At 49.8% G+C, this 24671-nt stretch overlaps 1 protein-coding gene across 1 annotated transcript in view; it reads left to right on the forward strand.

The window, feature by feature from the left end:
• The window catches only part of Capn2 (calpain 2), a 52494-nt gene extending 27823 nt beyond the window's left edge, over positions 1-24671 (forward strand). Inside the window, exons 5-21 of the mRNA XM_087906060.1 lie at positions 110-278; positions 1218-1301; positions 2345-2430; positions 4098-4172; positions 5200-5360; positions 6947-7116; positions 8030-8041; positions 8998-9209; positions 11183-11219; positions 12338-12403; positions 13505-13562; positions 16675-16739; positions 17734-17802; positions 18255-18333; positions 20338-20454; positions 20695-20753; positions 23628-24671. Of these exons, the coding sequence (XP_087762186.1) occupies positions 110-278; positions 1218-1301; positions 2345-2430; positions 4098-4172; positions 5200-5360; positions 6947-7116; positions 8030-8041; positions 8998-9209; positions 11183-11219; positions 12338-12403; positions 13505-13562; positions 16675-16739; positions 17734-17802; positions 18255-18333; positions 20338-20454; positions 20695-20753; positions 23628-23651 (1543 nt within the window). The 3' untranslated portion in view covers positions 23652-24671. The remainder of the gene's footprint in view (positions 1-109; positions 279-1217; positions 1302-2344; positions 2431-4097; positions 4173-5199; positions 5361-6946; positions 7117-8029; positions 8042-8997; positions 9210-11182; positions 11220-12337; positions 12404-13504; positions 13563-16674; positions 16740-17733; positions 17803-18254; positions 18334-20337; positions 20455-20694; positions 20754-23627) is intronic.

The following is a 24671-nucleotide window of genomic DNA, read 5'->3' on the forward strand; positions in this document are numbered from 1 at the left end:
CTCCCGTGATGAGGGATCTGAGTTGGAGTGGGATGGCCCTTTCGGGGATGACCACACAGGGTCAGCAGCATGAAGGGCCGTGAGTGGCAGCATGCATTCCCTCCTTCAGGATCAATGGCTGCTATGAAGCCCTCTCAGGTGGCGCCACCACCGAGGGCTTTGAAGACTTCACAGGAGGCATTGCTGAGTGGTATGAGCTGAGGAAACCTCCTCCCAACTTGTTCAAGATCATTCAGAAGGCTCTGCAGAAAGGCTCCCTGCTCGGCTGCTCTATCGACGTAAGTCCACACCACCCTCTGGAATCACCCTGGTCTGCCCTAGCTCAGGGGAAGCCCTGAGAGCACCCGAGAGCTCATTAAGAACTTTAGTGCATCCCTTGTTCACCACCCTGCTCATCACTTGAAGCCAGGGGTTGCTAGGCCACAGCCAGGCCATCTGGGGATGTCTTTGGCATAGAAATGGTGTCTCCAGTCCTTCTGTCCCCAGCCCATTTTCCATTCTGACTCTGCTCTGAATCACCCCACTCACAGAACCCAGTTTCCAGGAAAGTCTCCCAACCCCCTTCTGCTGGTCTCCAGACCTTCACCCCCAACCTGTAGGACTGTCTGAGCACCCAGCAGCTTCTCACTTTGACCCAGTGCTCGTGGGTCCTGGAGAAGACTTCAGAGAGTAATTCTCCAAAATAGCTTTGCAGGCAAACCTCAACAACAGGGAGATGGAAAGTGGGCATGGTCCGGGCCCCAGGAGTTTCCCAAGTCTGTGCCCCAAAAAAGGGTGGTTTTGAGGAATTAACGGTCCAATACTCTGACTCTGAAGAGAACTGGAGATCAAAACTGCCATCATGTTTGTGCAACTGAGCTGGGCGTGGTAGGGGTTGGGATGGGAGACCAGAGCATCTTGGCCACAGGTGCCCGTTGGGTACCATCATTATGGTCCCCACAGGCACCTCCTTCACGCCCTTCCCCAGAAGATGGCTGGGGGGTGGGCGGGGAACAGGTGCTCCCACTTGCTCCTTGACGATCAGCAATTGAAAGTGCCACGGGGCTCCTCCAGGTGGCAGGATGAATGCGCAGAGTTCCCCAGGCTGGGCCCCATGGCTTGTGCGTTTCAGGTGGCAGGATGAATGCGCAGAGTCCCCAGGCTGGGCCCCATGGCTTGTGCGTTTCTTTGGGTCGTTTTTGTATTAGAGTTGGAGCAGCTGATGACTGTGTTTGCAGATCACCAGTGCTGCGGATTCGGAGGCCGTCACGTACCAGAAGTTGGTGAAAGGACATGCGTACTCCGTCACCGGAGCTGAGGAGGTACTGGCCCTCTGGGAGGACCGAGTCCTTCCCCCTACTCCCGCACCCCAGCACTTGGCTATCCAGGGTGGGGCCTCCAGGCCCGCATCAGCGCGGCGCGCGCTGCCTCCTGCTGGCCACAGCCGCTGCTGCAGGCGTTCTTCTATTCCGAGAGTTCCGACTTAATCTCTGAACCAGCTTTTAAAACAAAACTCAAACACAGCGCTTTGCATCTGTATGCTATTTTATACTCTTCAAAATACTGTTAGTGGGCATGGTGCCTCATACCTGTAATCCTATGTAAACCTGCCTCTGTCTCCCGTATGCTAGGACTTTTTAAAGGGATTTAATTTATGCATATTTCAACATTGCTAAGTTTTGCCACACATGCTCTCTCCATATGCATGGCTGTTTTTCCCGAGCCATTTACAAGAAAGCTATAGGTATGGTGGCATGGGCCTGAAGTCCCTCAGTGCGGAGGAGGGTCACTTGGGTCCATGTGTTCAGGGCCAGCCTGGGTAACCCAATGAAACCTTGTCTTAAAAATAATAAGAAAATTTCCCCAACTGCATCTTCCATTCATCCAACACCTTTAAGCAAATGAGAAAGCCTCTCTGAGAGCCCAGAGTGCATCCTATTCCAGTTAGCTAATTGAAGTTTAGCCATAACACCCCAAACACAGGCACCAGGGCAGGCCAGGCTGCTTATACCTCAGACTGCTGACAAAGACTAAAGGGTCCAGCCTTCTAAAAGCTAGATCCTGGGGGCCTTAATTCTCATTTTCTTTGGTTTATTTATTTGCTTTGGAGAGGTGATGTTGTACTGAGATAGAGTCTCACTATGTAGCTCTGGCTTCCCTGGGATTTGGGGTGAGGCCTCCTGGGTGCCCCGGGTTTAATTTTAGCTTTTCAGACCTGGGCAGCAGTGAGGGTCTGCGGGTCAAGCCTCCCCCTGCTTCTGTGAGCCTCCTGCATCCACTTGGCTCGTGTTGGAGGGGGTGTGGGTGGGTCCGAGCCTTCATGGCCCTCAGTCTCTTCTGCTTTTTCTTCAATTGAATTCATCAGGTTGAAAGCTCAGGAAGCCTGCAGAAACTGATCCGAATCCGGAATCCCTGGGGACAAGTAGAGTGGACTGGGAAGTGGAATGACAAGTAAGAAGGGTGTGGGGTGGGCCAGGGTGAGGGGGAGAGGGTTGGGGGGGCAGGGTGCCTGGTGGGCCGGGGGGGGGGGGCAGGGGGCAGGGGTGGGAGGCAGGGTGCGGGATGGGTCAGGGTGTGGGGTGGGCCAGGGGTGCGGGGTGGGCCAGGGGGTGGGGGAAGGGTGTCAGGGTGCAGGTGGGCCAGGGTGAGGGGGAGAGGGTTGGGGGGTGGCAGGGTGCCTGGTGGGCCAGAGTGCGGGGGTGGGGGAGCAGGGTGCAGGATGGGTCAGGGTGTGGGGTGGGCTGGGGGCAAGGGGGGTGTCAGGGTGCGGAGTGGGCAGGGGGTGGGGGGATGTCAGGGGTGGGGTGGGCCAGGGGTGGGGGGAGGGTGTCAGGGTGTGGGTGGGCCAGGGTGGGAATGTTCAGGGTACAAGGTGGGCCAGGGTGCAGGGTTAGCCAGGGTGTGGGGTGGGGGGGCAGGATGAGCCAGGGTGAGCCAGGGTACATGCATTCTACTAGGACCTGTTGAAACCCAGAGAGGAAGCACTGTGTGTGTGGTACCAAGAAGTGAGGTTCTGAGGTCACTCATCACTCACAGCAAGTGGGTCCCAGGGCTGTGGCCTTTTAAAGGGTTTTGTAAACAGGACACCACTCCCTGCACTAAGATGCTGTGCCCAGGCTCAGGCCTCCAGCGGGGCATTCTTTTCTCCTGCATGCCTTTTTCCAGCTCAGACTCACTCTGCTACTGGACCCTCTGGGGAAGAGGCACCCATAGGCTGGTGGGATGGCTTAGCAGGTAAAGGTGCTGGGCACTAAGCCTGATGACATGAGTTTGATCCCAGGGACCCACGCGGAGGAATGAGAGAACCAAGTACCACAAGTTATCCTCCGAACTCCACAGAAGCTCTGTGGCGTGAACGTGCCATCACCCAGCTGACATATGTGAGCACACTCACACGGATACATGGACACACACAGAAACATGAACATGCATGCATATGCAAAGTAAATAAGTGTAAAAGAGAAAAAAACAGTTAAAAGTCATCCCTCGTCCTAATAACACTTCCATCTCAAGGACATGAACTTTGCGCCAAGAGCAGAGATGTTCTGTTGACCTCCAGGGCTTGCTGGTAGCTGTTAGGTTTCCACCCTTGTGGGTAAATGCTCCATTGAGCCTCTCCTCTGCCCCCCCCCCACACACACATTCTTTCCCTACTGCACACCTCCTCTTCCTCCACTCTTTCTCTGGCTTGTTCTAGGCAGCCTTGGTCTCAGCAGAGGAACACCTATTGGCAGGCTTCCTTCCAGGTTGGCTCTGGGGGTCCTTGGTGGATTCCCAGTTGCCCCTAAGAGAGCTGCCAGGAGCATCTCGCCTGGAGCAGGTGGTGCTCCCTCGTTCCTTAATCGTGGGCCTTGCTCATTTTTTGTTCTTCTATCCGTCATCTTCCAGGAGAGCATGGCCTTTCCCCCTTGCTCCCCGTACAAGGTTCTGTGCTCTTTAGGCTGTGCTTTGTGTTTCTGGGCCTGGGTCCAGGTGGGATGACCCCCTCCTTCCTGCGGCCTAGGCGCTCAGTAGGGAGAGTGGGTGTGCACTGTGCCTCGGCTTCTGGGAACCTTGAAGAGAAATGGTCATTATCACACACCCGTTCCTAAGGCCTCTCCTGTTGCTTTACTTTCCAGCTGCCCCAGCTGGAACACAGTAGACCCGGAAGTGAGGGCCAGGCTAACAGAACGGCAAGAGGATGGAGAATTCTGGTAAGACAGTGGAGACTCCAGGGCAAGAGCCCCGTCTCAGTATTCCACACAGAGAAGTGGCTAACCAGAGCATCCGGCAGACATGCTTGCAGCACACTGAGGGCATGGGGCATGGTATCCTGGCTTTGCCGTTCCTAAGTGCCAGGCAGGATGTTGCACTGCCGTAATCCTAGCATTCTAGGAAGTGAGGCAGAGGGCTCTCAGATTGGAGAGACTAAGCTGCTTAGCCTAGGCAATCTAGCAAGAACTTGTTTCCAAAAACAGAGAAAAAAATTTTTTCATACAATTCTGAACAACTTTTAAATCTCTTCAAACTGTCCGTCTCCACAGTGGGGTTGACACCCTGAGCAATGTCACAAAGGCTGAGAGAAATTCCTTCAGTAATGGTCAGGCCCCAAGAGACAGCAAAGATGAGACCTTTCTTCCCACTAGTCCCCAAAAAGATATCCCTGCTCATTAAGAAGTCAACTTCAAGGTGAAGGGATGACTCAGTGGTTAAGAGCACTCTCTGCTCATGCGGACCTGAGTTCAGTTCCCAGCCCCACATGGTGGCTCACAGTTGTATGTAACTCCAGTTCCAGGGGATCTGGCCTCCTCAGGCTCCTGCCTGTATGTGGTACACATAAAGTCATGTAAGCACACACACATAATAGAAATAAAAGAAGTCTTGAAGAGAAAGAAACCAGTTCCTTGGCGAACAGAGAAGGACCTCGGTGTGTGCGCTGCCCCAGAGAACACCTACCGTGGTTACTGTTTACCCTGAGAGCCCGTATGTTGTCTCAGCTGGTATTTATGCGTGGCTTTCACTTCACATCTGAGAGCTCTGGGACGCAAAGAGAGTTCATCAGTTTGCTCAAAGTCACCCACTCAGAACATGGCAGTTACAGGACTAGGTCTGGGACCCTCTGAGTCTGTGGCTCTAGTGCCCGCCACTGAGTCCCATGCAGCTCCTGGTCTGACCAGGCAGAAGACCAAAGCCGGCCCCATGTCTTCTATAACTCAGGACACCCTGTCTCTGCTTTGCCAGGATGTCCTTCAGTGACTTCCTGAGGCACTATTCTCGCCTGGAGATCTGCAACCTGACCCCTGATACCCTCACCTGTGACTCCTACAAGAAGTGGAAACTCACCAAGATGGATGGGAACTGGAGGCGAGGCTCCACTGCAGGGGGCTGCAGGAACTACCCAAGTAAGGGCCGTGGCCACGTGAGGCTGCAGCCACAGCATCCCACCCTGATAGATGTGCCACATCAGTCTGGATGCCCAGGGGACGTGGCTGCCATTCACTCTCTCTCTCACCACCAGCCTTGGTCTCAGCATCTTCTTCTAATTTCTCAGCCATATTGCTTCCTTCACGCCTTTGCTCTGATAAACCCTTTGGGCCTCAGATCCTCTGTGCTTATGGCTGTCGTCTGCTTTATCGAGGCAGTGCTAAGGTCCGGTTCATAGCCTGCTACCCTAGGCCCTCACACACCACATCCATGGGGCACACCAGCCTCTCATTGCAGTCTTCCACCTTCTTGAGGGTCAAGTTCCTTTAGAAGATGTAAACAATCAGGCAGTGGTGGCACACACCTTTAATCCCAACACTTGAGAGGTGGAGGCAGGCAGATCTCTGAGTTTGAGGCCAGCGTGTTCTACAGAGCAAGTTCCAGGACAGCCAAAGCTACCAGATCTACAGAGCAAGTAGACTGTGACCAGCCAGTCCCTCCAATCCCAGCATGCAGTGTCCAAGAGGCAGTTCTGGAGGACACCGCTGGGAAGCCCTTCTGCCACCCACTCAAACATCTTGCATCTATTAGATAGGGTGGGGGGTGTCAGGAGACTCTCTCAAGGACCTTGGAATGAATGCTCTTGGCCTTGTGGGATACTCTCCCTCAACAGTACTTACTCAGTGCTGCCACTGAGGTGAATGAATGTGTGTTGACACACCTGAATTTGCAGAAAGAAATGGCGCCATGGCTGCCAACTCTGCAAGACCACGCTTCTAACTGCATGAGAGACAGGAGGCACTTAGCGTAATTACCGCAATCAGGAGTGACTCAGGGTCTTGCTGAAGATGGGTCTTGGAAGTGGGGATGTTAGAGGCACCATGAGGCCGAGCAAGAGACAGAGATGCTGAAGTAAGGCACAGGATACCCCTGGCCTCTACATTCACCACAGGGTAAGGGAAAGCGACAGGCACAGTATAAATGTCCTTAGGAAGCACTAAGACAAGCCAACCTATAAGCAAAAAAGAACTTTGAGGGGAAATTTCTGATTTAGGTACTTCAGAGATTCAGGGTGTGCCAGGACCCCAGCAGCCTTCCATTTGCTCTGAGTAGGGGGTGATAAGCCTTTGGGGAGACTTCGCAGTGGGGGTAAGGATATAACTCAGGTGGTAGAGTGATTACCCAGCATGCACGAAACCCTGGATTCAATTCCTAGTGCTAGCAATCCCTGCACTGAGGAGGTGAAGTCAGGAGGGTCAGAAGTTCAAAGTCATCCTGGGAGACAGCAAGTTTAAGGCCAGCTTGAGCTATTAGAACCCTTGAGCCAGAAGGAGAGAACCAGAGGAAGCCATTTCCTCATGAAAGGTGCAGATCTGCCTCCATAACCCTCCTCTGTCAGTAGCTCCTCCAGCCAGGGGCTGCGGTTGGCCTCTGCTCGGCTTCCCATCACCCACTGTCTCCCCTTTCCTTGTCCCACTCCCTCAACCCCAAAGCCAGGGCCCACCCCAGTTCCCAGCTCCCAGGCATTTATTCAAGACTGTGCTCCGCTGTCCCTGATCCATAGATACCTTCTGGATGAACCCTCAGTACCTCATCAAGCTGGAGGAAGAAGATGAAGATGATGAGGATGGGGAGAGAGGCTGTACCTTCCTGGTGGGCCTCATCCAGAAGCACCGGCGGCGGCAGAGGAAGATGGGCGAGGACATGCACACCATCGGCTTTGGCATCTATGAGGTATGGGCAGAGGGGCTGCACTCTGCCTTCCCTTCCTTTCTCCCAGCCCCAAACACAGGACTTGGCATAAGACAAAGGACAGGAACTTGGCCAAGCCCAAGTAAAGATGCCAGGACAACTAGACTTTGCTGACACAAGGTCTGCCCAGCTTTTTGTGTCTCCAAGGACCTCCTGGCCCTTCTCTGGGCCCCCATAGCTACCATCCTAGGAGTTCTGTGCTTGGAAAAGATCTCTATGTTCCTTTTCACATCCCTTAATCCTGGATGAAATTCTGGTTAGCCCAGCAAACTCCAAAGAACAGAAATTGGCTTAAGCTAGAACAGAATATTCTAGAGCACACCAAGTATTGTGAGGGCTGGACTGAGTCAAGAGGCCCTCATGGTCAGAGCCCAGCCAAGTCTTTGGCCTGGATGGGAGAGAGCCCAGAAAAGGAGGAAGGAGGGTCATTATGCTCCCCGCGGGGTCTGCTGGCTGCAGCCCCGCTCTTGCAAACCCCCTCGCTGTCCTCCAAGCCAAAGGAAAGTCATGCCTGCTTGACTGTACCAGAGGGAAGCCTTGTGGTGGCCGTCTCTCCTCTTCAAACTGAGGGCTAAGGCCAGGAGACCTGACTTCATGTCAGGGATCTGCTGCAGAGAACAGGGGCTTGATTGGCAGGGGGTGAGCACAGCATGGAAGACCTCGGGTGGCTGCCTAGGTGCCTTTTTGACTAGTGAGTACACTCTGGCAATTTGCTGGGCTCCTCCTAGCAAAGCCTAGAAAGGGCTTTTCTTCCAATATGACCAAACCACCTTGAGTCTGTGTTGACCTAGTTAATAGCGCTGGAGCGCTACAGAGAAAAGCCACAGAAAAGAGTCAGTCAGAGCTGGTGTGTTCATCCTCCCCACGTCTGAATTTGGTCTTCTTTATTTTGCAGGTTCCAGAGGAGGTACGTCTGGCCCCTGTTGCCCCCAAACCCAGGGTTCCAGCTGCCAACAGGATTGAGGCTTAGCATGCCTGAACTCAGGGAGTAGCGGGAGCTTGGGAAGGGCTGGTGGCTGAGAGATGAGCCCTTTTCCCCTCTGAGCCTCACAGAGATGGCTCCAATTCTGGATCCCTCTGGACTAAGCTCAGGACAAGGTATCTGGAGAGTTCATCAGTGCTTTCTGCTTCCCCGTGGCCCTAGAGAAGCCATGTAGAGTTTGGCTGTGGTGGCAGCCACTGCCCTTGGACTGCAGGAAGCATGTCACCAAGGCCTCTGTGGCTCTGAGAACAAGCAGGGAGGGGGAGGACAAACTGCATACTATCCTGGACCCAACTCTCAGGCTAGGTGACCCTGTACACATGACATATCTGTCTGAGCTTTCATTTCTTTTCCAGTATAAATGGTGGGCCATTACCTCCCTGGGCACTGTAGTCATGAACTGAGTTATACAAGGTCACAGTTAACAGGTATAAGATGTTTAACAGCCTGGTGACTCAGAAGGCCAGGTATTAAATGTCCATACCAGGTGTCCTGACTCACTCATGGGCATCCTATTTTCACCAATAGACAGCTGAGCTGTATTGAGCACTAACTAATGAGTTGTGGTCCCAGCCTTAAGTGGCATCTGGTTTAACAGCTGGGCCCCTTTCTATGCCCCCCCCAAGCCTTGTCTTTCATTTTACCAGTGTGTGAAATACAACACAGAACTGACCTGGGTCCTTTGTGAGGGAGAGACCTCTGGTACCCTGAGAGTCTCCTAGAGCAAGGTGGATGGGAGAGGCGAGCTCCCGCCACACCTGGTCACCCTCAGGCTCCTCACCAGTCAGTCAGGTGTTGTTTGGAGTGGAAATGTTGCTTCTCATCTAAAATGATCCGTTGTCCCCATTATCCCTTTGTCTTGTTTCCCTGTTTAACATCAGCTAACAGGGCAGACGAACATCCACCTTGGCAAGAACTTTTTCCTCACCACCCGAGCCAGGGAGCGGTCGGATACCTTTATCAACCTCCGGGAGGTACTCAACCGCTTCAAGCTGCCCCCGGGGGAGTACGTGGTCGTCCCCTCCACCTTCGAGCCCCACAAGGACGGAGATTTCTGCATCCGCGTCTTCTCAGAGAAGAAGGCCGACTACCAGTAGGTTCTGCCACCTCTCCTTTGTTCCTGACCCTGGTCTGCCCTTCTCTTTTCTTCTTCTGTAATACTGGCTTATGTAGTGATATTTTGCTTGTGTTCTAACAAATAAAGCTTGCCTGGAGATTGGAGTGCAGAGCTAAGCCACTAGAGGCCAAGCCGTGGTGGCTCACACCTTTAACCCCAGTACTTGGGAGGCCCAAGCCTTTAACCCCAGCACTAGGGAGGTGGAGCCAGGAAGGGAGATGGCTGGACAGAGAGAGGAATATGAGGCGGGAGGAGACAGAAGCTCAGATAAGGTCAGTGCAAGGATAGGTAAACTGGACCGCTCTAAGGATTCTACTCAAGGAAGCAAAGGGGAAAAAAAGGGGGGGGAAACCATGCAGGATGTGGGGTTTTTTTTCCTGCTGGGGAAGTGAGTAGTTTGTAGCCCAGGTTCACAGTTCATCTCTGAGTCATCAATAGTTAATATCCTTTAAATAACCTGTGTGCGCCCTCTATTAGCCTATACTCGGCATAACTCTTGCTTCCCCAGGCCATGGGTAAGTGACAGTGTGGATGGTCCATGCATCCAGAACTTTCCCTGTGTTAGTCAGGAAGTCTCTGGTGGAGGCTTTTAGGCACACATCACAAGTTCCTGCCATTGTACCCGTGGCCTCGACTCACAGTAGCTTCTGCCACATCTGTTAGCCGTCTGCCACATTTAGCCAGCAGACAGAACAACTCCGGACTGTGTAAGCGAAAGGAAGATCACTGAAAGGTTATGGGGACCCCAGCACTGATGGAGCGACCAGGGACAAGATGGGAAGGAGAGGAACAAGGGTGTTCTGGAGGACCATGGTCAGGACACCCTATGCCAAAGACCCAAAAGCCCCATAGGTTGTATCTGATAGGGTGGGCACAGGCCAGACCCCAGCCATCACCTCCTGTGACAGGGAAAAGGCTAAGGGAGAGAGACCAGGAAACCTTCGCTTCAAACAAGACACCACAGAGAAAGCGTTCCAGTGCCCAGCAGCTCTGAACCAGCGAATGTCACTAGAGTGAGGCTGTGGCTCCCAGCCATGACAGGCTCTCTGGTTTTTTTGAAGCTTGCTGCAGGAAAGGGACCCATTGGATCATCACATGGTGTGGTGGGAGGAGCTCAGTGTGTCCAGCTTAGTCTCCCCTGATGAGATGGGGACAAGCCCTAATATCATTGCAACGTCACTGCTCTTGGTCAAACCCTCTCCTGCCCTGCTAACCACAAGCCTCCCCCAAGAAAACTGTCAGCCCTCTCTGCTCGCTCCAGCGTGTGCTCTCTGCCCTTCAGAACTGTTGCCCTGACCCAGAATAGCCAACCTTCTAGCCCAGTTAGCAGCACTGAGAAGTCCCTTCACCCTCAGTGAAGCTTCAGGTCTGTAGATGGGACTCTGAGTTTAAGATTGCAGGTACTCAAAGAAGCCCCTCCTAGACTTAAGAACCCTCACTGAAGGATCAAGTCTATGAAAGAGACTGTGTGAGAGTCAGCTAACTTTGCCAGCAGATTCCCTATGGCTTACTCCAGCCCAGCATCAGATAAAGAGTTAGAGGTTCCTATGGGCAGGTCTCACGATGAAAGTCCTCCATGGCAAAGAGTGTTTCACATGAAGCTTCAACGTTGTCCTTTGAGACTGAGGATGTGGCTCAGTGGCAGGGTGCTTGAACAAAACAAACAGTTGTCAAGAAAAAGTCCAGCCAGAAGTGAGTCCACAAAGTGAGTCCATGGAGTCCTTGCTCCGTGTGCTATTCGACAAGGACCCCAAAACCGACAGAAAATCTCTGCCTCAGCTTCCGCTGCCAAGGGGCTGTGCTATGGCAGAAACTCAGAGTGCAGAGATCCCCTCTCCCACCGCTGCTGGATTTAAACACTGCTGACCCATTTTATAGGGTGACTTCTGCAATATTTTCGATTCCACCCTCCCCAACCTTCTAATAGTAAATTTCCTTTCTGTTTCCAGAGTTGTGGATGATGAAATCGAGGCCAACGTTGAAGAGGTATTTCCTTCTTACCTCCCTAGTTCTACTTGTTCTGATGGGCACAGAATGCAGGAGGGCAAAAACATGGCGAGGGCCTGGGTCCCTTGACTGAGGGAACAGGGTTTGAAAGTGAGGCTATAGATAGTCAGTCTCTTGTTCATTAAAGCCCAGTTTATCCGTATGCAGGGGTGTGAGGGTGGCGGGGAAGAACAGAACACCACTGCTACGTTGAGCAGGCTGGGCTCTGGTGACTCCCCTTGCTCAGCCTCACTTTTATCATCTATAAAATGGACTCAAAGGATAACAAGATTTCTCTGGTTTCTAAGGGTTCTAAGAATGGTTCAGTGGTAAATCCTGAGGGGCTTTTAGGGATGTAAATCAGGAACTTCACCCAAGGCCCAATCTTAACAAATATAAGAAGTACCACAGACTAGAGAAAGGAAGGGCTTCCCCTCTCTCTGAGGCCCTGAGGTGGCTCTTTGGATCATGGTTGCCGAAGTCTGGTGCTTGTCATATGTACCTAGTGCGACACCAAACGGTTTGTCACTGACCTAACTGTTCCACAGTGTTCCACTTGGATAGACCATACAAGGTCATTTTAGTTAAATATTAAAGACACTTGGAATTACAAGAAGTTAAAGCATAACCTCCCTTCTCATGTGGCTTCCACTCCTGCTCATGGGCTTTAGCTAAAAAAAAAAACAAAACAAAATAAAAAACCTTATCTGGGCACAGTGGTGCCCTCCTGTAGCCTCAGCCCTGAAGAGATAGAGATCAGAGAATGAGGAGCTCAAAGCATCCTTGACTTTGCACTGGGTTCAAGGCCACCCGGACTACTTAAACGACAAGTGTGGTGACACATTCCTACCACCCCAGCCCTTGATAGGTGAGACAAGGATCAGGAGTTCAAGGCTACCCTCAACTATATAAAGAGTTTATATGAGACCTTGTCTCAAACAAAACAAAATATCCAGTTCTTCCCACTGTCATTCATTGTAAGCCCAGCATCTTTAGAATTCTGGCCTGAGGGAGTGGAAGACTCTGGGAGTGGGAGAGGGGCTGCCATGGAAGGAAGGGGCACCTTCCTGATGATCTTCACTTTAACCAGTTTCCTGTTTCTGCTCCTCACCTTCTAGATTGACGCGAATGAGGAGGACATTGACGATGGGTTCAGAAGGCTGTTTGCTCAGCTGGCGGGGGAGGTAGGTATCAGCAAAACTCTGCTGACAAAGAGGAAAAGTGATCTTCCCAGAGGAGACTTCCCTTTAAGGGGGAAGAAAACAAACCAAGCAAAAGCAGAAGAATTTTGGTCGTCGCTCAGACCCTTAGCTCAACCTCTGCTCACATTCTCTCAAGCCCTCTGCTGGCTCTGAGGGACTCCTCTGTTCAGGACAGCCCTGGCTCTGCTCTTCCTTAAGATTCTTGGCTGTCTTTGAGGTTGTTTTATTCTTCTGTGCCATTCCAACTGAAACTTGAAACATGACTCCCCGTCTTGACCCCCATACGTATACCTGAGATGGAAGGGTCCCATTCCTCCAGAATGTAAGCAGTTTATACCAAAGCATTATTTTTCTTTTTCTTAAAATAGTCCCCCAGGCCTCCAGTTCCACTACAAAGCCAGCCTGCCCTTCCTTCCCAGCAACTCCAGAGGCAAAGCATCCTTCCCCATTGTAAGCTGCCTCCAGTGTTACCACAAGGCCGGTCTGTTGCCTCGCCACAAGCTCACCAAAGGGCTCAGGCAGACACTGTTCGCTCTGTAGCACCAGCTAACTCCCCTACCACTTGTTTCTTGAGGGAAGGGGCCTCAGAGAAACTGACCATCTCCACTAATTGAATAACACATACATACCCTGGGGCTTGTCAAGGTTATACAAATTACACAAATACACCAAAGTGAAGAGAGGTAGCTGGACCACTTCTGAGGAGACCTGGCAAATGACCCCAGAGAAGGGCTGAGCCATCTTGGAGATGATTGAGCTTAAGCGGTTTCAGGAAACCCAGGGTCTGAGTTGTAGAGGATGGAGAAGGCCTGCCAGGTAGGAAGGATGGGGTGAGAGAGCTAGATGAGGAACTCCGTGAACGTGGTCCCTGCCATACAGAAAGGTGACTCGCTTGACCTCGTATGTGCCCTACCTTATAACAGTAGGTCGAACACAAGCCAGAACACTACTCTGGGTAGGCTGGGGCCAGCCGAACCGACGTCTCTTGGGGCATTAGCAATGAAACAAGATCCATCCAATATGTCACTGCGGTTCACCCAGCTCCCAGGGAGCCCATGATGGTGATCTGTCCTATGTCCGCAGGATGCTGAGATCTCCGCCTTTGAGCTGCAGACCATCTTGAGAAGAGTTCTAGCCAGGCGTAAGTGTCCCCTTCGCAAACCCCTCATCACACTCTTACCCTTGCGGACATGAGGTGCCATGGGAGACTCCTTCCTTCAGGCGCATGTCCGCTGTTGTGGCTAACCCATCACTCTCTGCTCCTAATATAAGTCATTGCCTTTGCACTTCCAGCACCGGGATGAATAGGACAGAGGAGGAGGTGTGTGAAGCAATGCTGCAGAGCAAAGGTTCCTGGGTCTAGAGATGACAAATCAGACCCAGATTCTACTACTTCCAAGCTCTATAAATAAACCACGTTAGATAGGTCACCCGTCTGACTTTTCACCCCTTATCTGAAAAATTGACACACTATGGCTCCCTCTTCCCGGCGGTTGAACATCCGTCCAGAGCTTGCATGTTCCGTTCACTTGAGCCAAGTAAATGACTGACTCTGGAAATGCTGCTCAGGCTCAGGCTGGAGGCTCCCAGAAAGAATAAACAAGACTAAGTGGAGGCCGGAGAATGAGGAGCTCAGCTTGTCATCAACCTTTTTTAGCTTATGACTATCACTTTCTTGTGTATATTTGTGTGTGTGTGTGTGTGTGTATGCACATGTGTGTGCATGTGTGTATACACATGTATACCACAATGCACATGTAGAAGTCAGAGGACAACTAACAGGAGCCTGTTCTCCCCTTCTATTGTGTGGGTTCTAGATGTCGAACTTAGGTCACCAGGCTTGGTGACAAGCACCTTTAGTTGAGCCATCGTGATGTCTTTTTGTTTGTTTTTTGTTTTGTTTTGTTTTGCTTTGCTTTGCTTTGGGATACACTTTCATTCTGTAGCTTAGCATGACCTCCTTGGACTCAATATGTAGCCTAGGCTGGTCTTGATCTCACAACAGTCCTCTTGCCTTGGGCTCCTGAGTATTGGGTTTTAGTGTTGGGATTCTAGGTGTGATTCACCGTGCCAGTTCTTCCCGCTGTTTCTTAAATCAAAACCATCCAAAGACTAATGATCAGTCCCCACACTGTTCACCACCAGAGAAGAAGGAAAATACATTCCTCCATCAAATCATTACAGATCATCCTGCCTCTGATAGAATACTAGAGTAGTTAGTGCGGGATGCCTGAGGTCACACACTGTGACATCCCAAACATCAGCCCTGTCAGTCATCGTGATGTCCCATCTGACACCAGACCAGTGGCCTCTCCCTTGACCCCTTAGGATAAGAGGAAATCTTTGTTTTAAAGCTTGAGAAGAGTCCAAGGTCTGTAGAATGTTCCATGCTTGGAACATAGACATGGGAAACAATGCTGCGTGTGAGTCTTGAACAACTAATTCACAAAGTGCTCAGCATCAGGGTGAGGATGGTGAGAGCCAGCATCCAGGCAGGCCATGCAGGGCTTCCTTAGGGCTTGACCTAGCTGCACTCCCTCACCCTCAGGACAAGGGAACGGTATGACCCTTGAAGCTGTCAGGCATGAAGGTGGTCACAGGGCCCCTGAGGTGGTGGCTATAGTGCCTGTGGAAGACAGTCTCTTTGTCCCACACAGCCAGAGTGCAGGAAGAGCTAAGCCGTGCTTGGTCCAGCCCACTCCTCATGGAGGGAAAAGCATGTGCTATGCGTGCACCTTTCTGAACTCAGACCCCTCCCCTGCCTGCCTGATGACTCTAGCCTTCTGTCCAAGTGTCCCCAATAGCCCCATGCCTGCAAATGGAGGTTTCTCTGTCCTGCCACATCCCACTGCCTCTTCTAAACAACCACTCAAAGGCTTAATATTAATCACAGAATTTTTGGCCTATTGCTCAGGCTTGCTGCTAACTAGCTCCTACTTTTAAATTAACCCATTTCTATTGATCTATCTATTGCCATGTGGTCATGACTTTTATCAGTCTGCTGGCATGTTTCTTAGGCAGCTACTCGTGTCTCTCAGACTCCACCCTTCTTCTTTCCTGTATTTTCAGTTTGACTTTTCTGCTTGGCATTATTCTGCCTTGCAATAAGCTAATGCAGCTTCTTTATTAACCAATGAGGGCAACATATATTCACAGAGTAGTGAAGGGTTATCCCATGGTACATGCCTATATTGGGGAATGGGTTAGTGTCTAGTAGAGCAAGTTTAAGACAGGCTCGGCCCAACTATTCTACAAAGACATACCCAAAAGGGTTGTTCCTTGTGGCCTAGCGAGAGGTTAAGGGGGTAATGTGCTTGCCACACTGGTACGAGGACCTGTGTTTGAGTCCCCAGAACCTATGTAAAGCCAGGTATGGAAGCATGCACCTGTGATCCTGTGGTGGGATGGGAGGTGGAGACAAGAGTCCCCAGAAGCCGTGGGCCAGTCTAGCATACATCGGGGCTACCAACAGAGACCCTGTCTCAAACAAGATGCCCCACACCCAAAGCTGTCCTATGACTCCACACATGTGCCATGGTATATACCCATCTGTACTCACACACATGCATGTACACCAATCATACATTCACCATTACCATTATCCTCATACACACACACACACACACACACACACACAAACACACACAAAGTCTGTGGGGTGTGTGACAGGAGTCTCAGGCCACCAGTGGCACAGGACTCACCTAGAGAATGCAATAGTTCTAGGTCCTCAGATTTCTCAGTCCACTGGACACAGACCCAACTGTCTGCAGATGAACAGACGGCACAGCTGCCTTCCTCTCTCCGCTCAGAGACTACAATGAACACACGTGCTCTCTGGCTGCACGTGACGACACGACAGTTTTCCACTCTGTCAGCAATTAAAGGTTCAGCTGTGACCAGGTGTGGTAGCACATGCCTGTAATCCCAGCAATTGTGAGGCAGAAGTGTGGATTTGAAGCTTGCCTAAACTTGAAAACAAGGCTCTGTCCAAAAAACCAAAAAAAAAAAAACCATCATTTTTTAAATCTCTTTTCTTGTTTATTTTAATATTAAAGCCTATGGGAGTTATACAGAGAAAGCACATAAGATCCCCTGTGCTTCCCCAGTTTCCCAGCCAATTACTACACATGGTTAAAGTAATCCCGGGGCTGCTGGAGTCGGCACAGAAGACAGACATGTCTGTCTTTGTAGAAAGTTCTGTCAGACACTGCTAGTCTGAAAGGCTTTGCTCACAAGCTTATTTTGTCTTTTAGGCCAAGATATCAAGTCAGATGGCTTCAGCATCGAGACCTGTAAAATCATGGTGGACATGCTGGATGTATCCTTTAATGTGCTCAGGGTGGAGACTAGCTTCCTCGGCTAAAGGAAATGAGTCCACTCACTTCACAGGGTTGAGGTGTGGACAGCCAAGCCTGTCAGGTCCAGGGCTCAAAACCCTGACCATACATCCGCCATCTCTACCCAGATCCGCCATCTCTACCCAGATCCACCATCTCTACCCAGATCCGCCATCTCTACCCAGATCCGCCATCTCTACCCAGAGCAGCCTGGGCAAGTTCTTGTGTGACAGTGTTCTCCTGCTTCCCTAAACCGTGATGTGTCCGACATGAATCTGTGTCTGCGGCAAGATTCCCTTCTAAAGCCATGTGTGGTGGTACACCTCTGTTAATTCTAGCACGTGGTGGGGCTGAGGCAGGAGGATTTCCAATTTGAGGTCAGCCTGGGCTACATAGCAAAACTGTCTTTTAAAAAAAGTTTCTTACACCCGATGCAGAGAACCTGCCTACATTGGCATCCTTTCTCTTCCATGGCCTAGCTCCCCCTGGGCCTCCCACCTGTCCCTGAAATAGACTAACCGTGCTTCCCCTCCATTTCTGAGGTCCAGTAACAGAACAGTGCGAGCTTCTATGACATTTCCACCAGTCACATGGCATGTACCTATGATGCGGCTCCCTTCACAAGATGCCTTAAAAATAACAAGTAATTCTCAAGGGTCCAGTTGTCTGTCTATCATCTCATAACAAACTGTTAGCAAGATCTGGGTCCCCCACAGCACCTCTGTCAGCAGACGGCAGGGCTCCATCACACCCTTCCCAGTCAGCAGACGGCAGGGCTCCATCACACCTTCCTGCTGTCCTTTTGAGAAAACTTGAGAGTATGAAAAGCGGAAGGCAAACCCTTCTGTAAAACCTCCCCACGCATGTGCTGGCAAGACTGGGAGGTCCAGCCCACAGGCCAATCAGATGCCACTGTACAGATGGTCACTGTATCAGGGACCGCATACTCCAGGAGCTTTCCTTGACCGAGGGCAGGAAGATGGGAGCGGCAAGCTGGGGCTGAAGGAGTTCTACATCCTCTGGACGAAGATTCAGAAATACCAAGTAGGGTCCTGGGGACCCTGGGGTGGGTAGGTCAGTGCTGGGGAATATTCCAGACATATGTGTTAAGATGTGCCCTCTGGAGGGTGGGGGAACATTTCCAGGGGAATTGAACTTTATGCATAGTGGCACTCCTGTAGGTCGCCACCCCTTTGGGGTTTGAATGACCCTTTCACAGGGGTTGCATATCAGATATTTAGTTTTATAACAGTAGCAAAATTACAGTTACGAAGTAGCAATGAAAATAATTTTATGATTAGGGGTCACCACACATGAGGAACTGTGTTAAAGGGTCGCAGCATTAGGAAGGTTGAGACCCACTGCCCTGCTAAATAGTGAAAGTGATTCTAGTGAGGCCAAACTAAAAAAGACTTCACCCAGCACACACTTCCCGGGCACCTTGACACCTGTTCTGATTTGGGTCGGGGTTCTAAAAAGTGTTTTTCGTGTTCTAGAAAATTTACCGGGAAATCGACGTTGACAGGTCTGGGACCATGAATTCCTACGAGATGCGGAAAGCACTGGAAGAAGCAGGTACCGCTTCATACCCACGCCCCCTCGCCTGTGCTTTCTGTTGAGCCTCGTTCTATACCATATAATATAAAGCTTTGTTGGTGGGTCTGAAGATGTAGCTCAGAGGTAGAGCTCTTGCCTAGCACCCACAAGACCCTGAGTCCTAACCCCAGCTCCACAGAAAAATTAGACAAACTGGAATTCATTTGGTAGCATAAAGTAGGTATTGGTCTAAAACACAACAAACACATCCTTCTCGTTCCCCTCGACAAAACTGACTGCTCAAATTAAATGTCATCCCGGAAGCTCTGCCCATAGTGTCTTTCTGAATCTAAGCTTTGTCTGGAACAGCCTGGCAGAGCAAGAAGGTAAAGCCATCTCTGGGTGTGTGTATGTGTGTGTGTGTGTAGTGTGTTGGTGTATGTGGGGTGTGTATGTGGTGTATGTGGTATATGTATGTGTGTTTGTGTGTATGGTGTGTGTGTGATGTGTTTGTGGTGTTTGTATGTGGTGTGTTTGTGAGGTGTGTGTGTGTGTGTCCCTCCCCATGCTCCTCCCACTCTTTCCCCTGCAGAGCTAACTTGATAGACTCTGGCTGTCTCAGCTCAGCTTCCAGGAAAACCCCAGCAGAACAGACAGCAGTAACTAGGGTGTAAGCCTAGCAAGACCAACAGAGAGGAGACCTCTGTTCTTGAGGACAAATCTGACTGCATGAGACTCCAAACAACCGTGCATCTTTCCCTCAGGCAGACAAGACTGGGATGGGGCCTTCTGCTGTTAGCACCTCAGGCTCCTCCTATCTACTAGAGATAGTAGTAGTGATCTTAGTGATCTGGGACAACAGGTCACCACCATCACATGCTGCCAGCAGATCCAAAAGACTCCTTGTAGTACAAATTCTAATTATTCTTATAATAAAAACCCAGAGCCAGATATTAGGGGGTGAAAGCTGAGAGTTCAGAGAAGCAAAGCACCCAGCCACGAGAGACACTTTTATCTCTACCAACGCTCAGACTGAAGGGTTGATCCTGTCTCTACAAAACCTCAAACTGTATCTGAGCTCCTGTCTCCTCCCGCCTTACATTCCTCTCTCTGCCCAACCATATCACTCCTGTCTCCACCTCCCTAGTGCTGGGATCACCGTTGTGTGAGCCCTGTTTCTCTTTTAGACAGATTCAATCTCATGTAGCCGGGGCCTGAGGTTCTGTAGAGATGGGATCACTACAGCTTCGTGCTTTTGAAGGCACTCCCATGACTTCTGCTCACACACACTGTCAGTCAGAATTTACAAGATCTCTTACAGCTGCAAGGAACACTGGGAAGTGCAATCTACATGCCCAGACAGTAATGGGCCTGCTTAAGTTCCTGTTCTATTCACAAGGAAAAATTACTATTAGTCTGCCATGTAAATCTAGTAAGAAACTCCTCTCCAATATGCTTTAGAGCTAACTTGCACAGTTGTTGCTACATGTCGATGGCCATGGTCTTCAGTTCAGAACAGCAAGACCACTGAAAAGAACAGACAAAAGCGTTACTTGTTATGAAATAGATAGGGTGGAATAGTTCAGAAACAAAGAAGGGGCTGCATTGCAAAGTTCAACCATCACACTGCCCATGGACGAAAGCAATTATGGGTGTAATTTAAAGTGTCACACAGTCCAGGGGGCTGGGAAGATGACTTGCTGGTTGAGAGTATTTGCTCTCAGAGGACTGACTTGGTTCCCAATGCCCACATTGGGTGTCCCACAACCACTTGTAACTTCAGTTCTAAGGGATCCAACACCCCCTTCTGGCCTCTGCAGACACTGCATCCAGGTGGCACACATATACAAAAGCACGTACGTGCATATAAAAATAAGTAAATAAAAATATAAAAATAAAGGAGGGGAAAAAAGAGAAAGAATGTGTCACGTTGGTTCCCCAGCCTGTGAGCAGAGCTAGATGGTGGCACCCCATTAGCACTCAGCAGAGCTAAGCAGTGGGATCTGGCACTCGACCAATGGCTCTTTGTTCTCTCACCTCCAGGTTTCAAGCTGCCCTGCCAACTCCACCAAGTCATCGTTGCCCGGTTTGCAGACGACGAACTCACCATTGATTTTAACAATTTTGTTCGGTGTTTGGTTCGGCTGGAAACACTATTCAGTACGTGGCTCTTGATGCTCCCTTCGCTCAGTTAAGACACAGCCTGTCTGACACCAGGGGTGCGGCCACTGGCTGAGTCTGTCTATGAGCTGGGAATGAAGTTCCCTTTTGTTAAACTGGGGAATCAGGAAGGAGTAGTAGCTTGTGCCATCCAGTGAAAACCAGCTGCCAAACTGGCCAACGCTGCAAATCTGCCTTTCCGCACCCTCAGTTTTCACACCCCCTGTCCTCTCTCCACAGAGATATTCAAGGAGCTGGATCCTGAGAACACCGGGACAATCACACTCGACCTCATTTCTGTAAGTCAGCAGCTCCCGTCAACCCCGGCTCCTGGGAAGGCTGGTAGAAGATGGGTCAGACAGGCTGTTCCTAGGGTGACATTCCTTTGGAAAGTTCGCTTCTGAGTTTTTTCTGGTCTCTTGGGGATAAGACTGTAAATAGTTGTAAAGTCCCATGATGCACTTTGATTTTCTATTTCTGAACTACTTGTTGATTTTTCAGCCTAAAAAAAAATACACCTGGCTCTCCCATCCCATGAGTTTTGACTGGAGCATAAGCACCAGGTTAAACTAAGATGACTTGGGTATACCAGATGGCTGAGGAAAGAACTGATCAGCACTTGAGAGAATGTGCTTGTAGAATGAGAACCTTTGGGCAGAATTCAGTTGGGCTCTGGGAAGACCTGCCCATTTTAGGCCATATCTACTCGTAGTAATTTTTGAGACAAATACTTCTTTCTATTATCTCTTCTCTTTAACACGAAACTAACCATGCATACACCTATGCCCTAATAAGCTTATGTGTCTACCACTCATCCACACACATCTCTGAGATCAGTCTAAGCCTGCACTCCTCAACCTGTGGATCGTAACCCCTTTGGGGATCAAACCTTTCACAGGGGTCACTTAAAACCACCAGAGAACACAGCTATTTACATTATAACAATAGCAAAATTACAGTTATAGAGTAGCAAGGAAGCAGTTTTATGGTTGGGGGTCACCACAGCATGAGGGACTGTATTTAAGTGTTGCAGCATTAGGAAGGTTGAGAATCACTGCTCTAAGTCAATGTGGCAGGCAGCTTCACCAAAACCAAACATAGGACATCCTCTTGTCACCCTACAAATAGAAGGCTCACAGTCCCAGAAGCAGCGGGTTAGTAGAGAGTCTGCTGAGTGGTCACAAGGCCCTGGGTTCAATTCCCAACACACGCACACACACACACACACACACACAAAGATAAAAGCAGAGAATCCAGGACCACGTGACTCCAGAAGGCTACAGAAGGATGCAGGACTAGGTGGGAATGGTAGCCACCAGTGCTTCCCAGTGTCACACAGAGGAGCCGAATGCTGAGAAGACAGGGCTTGGGGTCTAACAATGCTTTTTCTTGAATTTTGAACTCTGTTTTAAACCAATCCTCAAACAGCTGTTTATTGCTGTGCAGTGTATTGTATAGTACCCATATCCAAGTAGCAAGCTTTTTGCCAGCTACAAATGACCAGTTGCTTAAAGCTATCTATGGTATATCACATAGGAAACACCCCTAGCCTGAGCCTGCAGTTTAAAGGCAAGTCAACAGAACTGGACCATGAAACATGCCTGTAACATGAGGGCTGGCTTGCTGGGGTTTCTGTCCCACCAGGTACCCCATAACCAGCAACTCCCGAGGAAAATCACACACAGGACTCCATAAGATTATAAAGCTGATTGGCTCATTAGGTCAGGCTTCTTATTAGTCCTTGTAACTTATATTAATCCATTATCATTATCTATGTTAGCCATAATGGCTCAGTACCTTTTCCAGCTGGGCAGCTTACATGTTTCCTCTCTGGTGGTCTGGGCAGAACTGCGGAGGAGCTTCCTGCTTCCCAGAATACTCCCAGTCTCTTTGCTCCACCCCTACTTCCTGTCTGGCTTTCCCGCCTATACTGCCTGCCTGGCCAATCAGCGTTTTATTAAAATATGATTGACAGAATACAGACAATTCTCCCACACCATTTCCCTCTTTTTTTTTTTAAGGTTATAAACTGATTGGCCCATTAGGTCAGGTTTCTTGTTAACTCTTATAACTTATGTTACCCCATTACCCTTATCTACATTAGTCACATGGCTCCGTACCTTTCTCAGCTGGGCAAGTTACATGCTGCCTCTTTGGTGGTCTGCGCAGGAGTGGCGGAGGGAGCTTCCTGCTTCCCAGAATACTCCCAGTCTCTTTGCTCCACCCCTACTTCCTGTCTGGCTTTCACGCCTATACTGCCTGCCTAGCCAATCAGCGTTTTATTAAAATATGATTGACAGAATACAGACAATTCTCCCACACCACATGCCATGCTGGGTTCTAGAAACTAGACGGTTTCTCATTCCTGCTGGACAGCCAACTCTGGCTCCCCCACCCTACCACTCCCTGCTCACACGTACGGGCTTCTCTTCTCTAACCAGCCCCTTCCTGTTTTCTAAGGAACACCTTTTATCCACCCTCTGTTCAGCCTTACCCTCCACAGGCTCCTAAAGGTTCCTTAGGATGAGCTGCCAAGGATTCCATGTTCAGAAAGTCTCCCCTTAATGCTGTAATTTTTGTGATTTTTCAGCCTCAGTTGTGGGTTACAGCACTCTGTGGGGCTTTGACAAGGCCCTGATGACTTGGTGGATTCCACACAGATTCAGGGTCAGAGAGTTCCTGTCATGCCAGTATAGAGCCAAGGCTAAGGCCGGTGGTTTCTGGATGTCCACACCTCAAGCCTTTTTTTTTTTTTTTTGTCCTGAGACAGGAACTCAAAAAATTCCTGACTGGCCTGGAATTCTCTATGTAGACCAGGCTAGCCTCAAATTCACAACAATCTGCCTGTCTCTGCCTCCCGAGTACTAGAACTCAAGGTACACACCACCCTAGCCCCGAAACAAACCTGTGATGTGACGTATGGGGGAAGGTATGAAAGGGATGAGTCATACAGTATTTAATGTCTCCCTTTGTTAAACACTACTACAGCCACCAGTTCATCAAACTGCTAAACTAGACTCCGGAAGTCAGGTAGAATGAACTGCTAGGACACTGAGGTTCTAGTCCCCGGTACGCTTCCAGGTTCAAGCGTCTTCCAGCATAACCCAAAGCCACTTAAAAAGCCTTTCATTTTAATGATGGTGCCTGAATAACTCATTCTTTTCTTCACACAGTGGCTGAGCTTTTCAGTACTCTGAAGTTACGTGCCTGAAGACTTCTAATGGAAGAAAACCTAATTCCCAAACACTTTGTATCTGGACCTTGAACTTATGGGAACATTTACTTAAATGGATACCTGAAGAATATAACTGTCTGAGATAGATGAATTTTCACATATCAAAGATTTGCATATCATTAAACCAAATGCAAATGAATTGCATAACCCTTGATAAGCTCAAAGAAAGCTTTATGTCTGTAAATAGTATATACTTTTTACTTCTACACATTTTCCTGTTCATAGCAATATTAAATCAGGAAGGAACGCAGACCGACTAAACGACTAACTGAGCAATCAATCTCAGGCCACAAGGCCTTGGTGGGAATATTTAAAGAAATGTTTTAAGTTTTAAAATGCAGCAGTGACATCTGCCACAGCAGCCCAGGGATTGCCACTTGCCCTGAGAAAACTGGTGGCTATGATGATGTATCCTGAAGTAGTTTGATGCAGACATCTAAAGCATCCAGGAACCAGCAGTGGTGGCACACCCCTGGAAATGGGAGTCTGAGACAGAGGCCAACCCAGGCTACCTAGCACAACCCTGTCTCAAAAACTAAATCGGAAAAAAAAAAAAGCATGCTTCCATGATTCTAACAAAAGATAGTTTTTATACAATGTCATGAACAGCAAGTCATTCTTGAACTCAAGTCCTTGACCATATTTGGCCTTACACGGTTGAGTCTCACAAACAGTAGGTAGTGACAGCATTACAGTCTGAGCAACTGTAGCAGTGCATCAGAGCCAAGTGTCCCGCTTGCCAGAAGATCACATTAAAGGACAAGCACGCTGTCACACGCTGTCACACGCTGTCGGCTGCCTCAACCTTATGTACTTCACTAACCCCAGGGACTGTGCCTAGAGCTGGGGAGGACAGAGCTCAGAAGGTCTCCAAACAAACAAGCTGGCTTCTTGATCGTGGAAAATGCTGGCAACATTGTAAGCATATTGCCTTATCTCCTTCCAAATGTACTCTTAATAAAGTTGCCAACGCAGTCTCACA

This window comes from Myodes glareolus, chromosome 5 (genome assembly GCF_982192425.1).
Source record: "Myodes glareolus chromosome 5, mMyoGla1.1, whole genome shotgun sequence".
NCBI lineage: Eukaryota > Metazoa > Chordata > Mammalia > Rodentia > Cricetidae > Myodes > Myodes glareolus.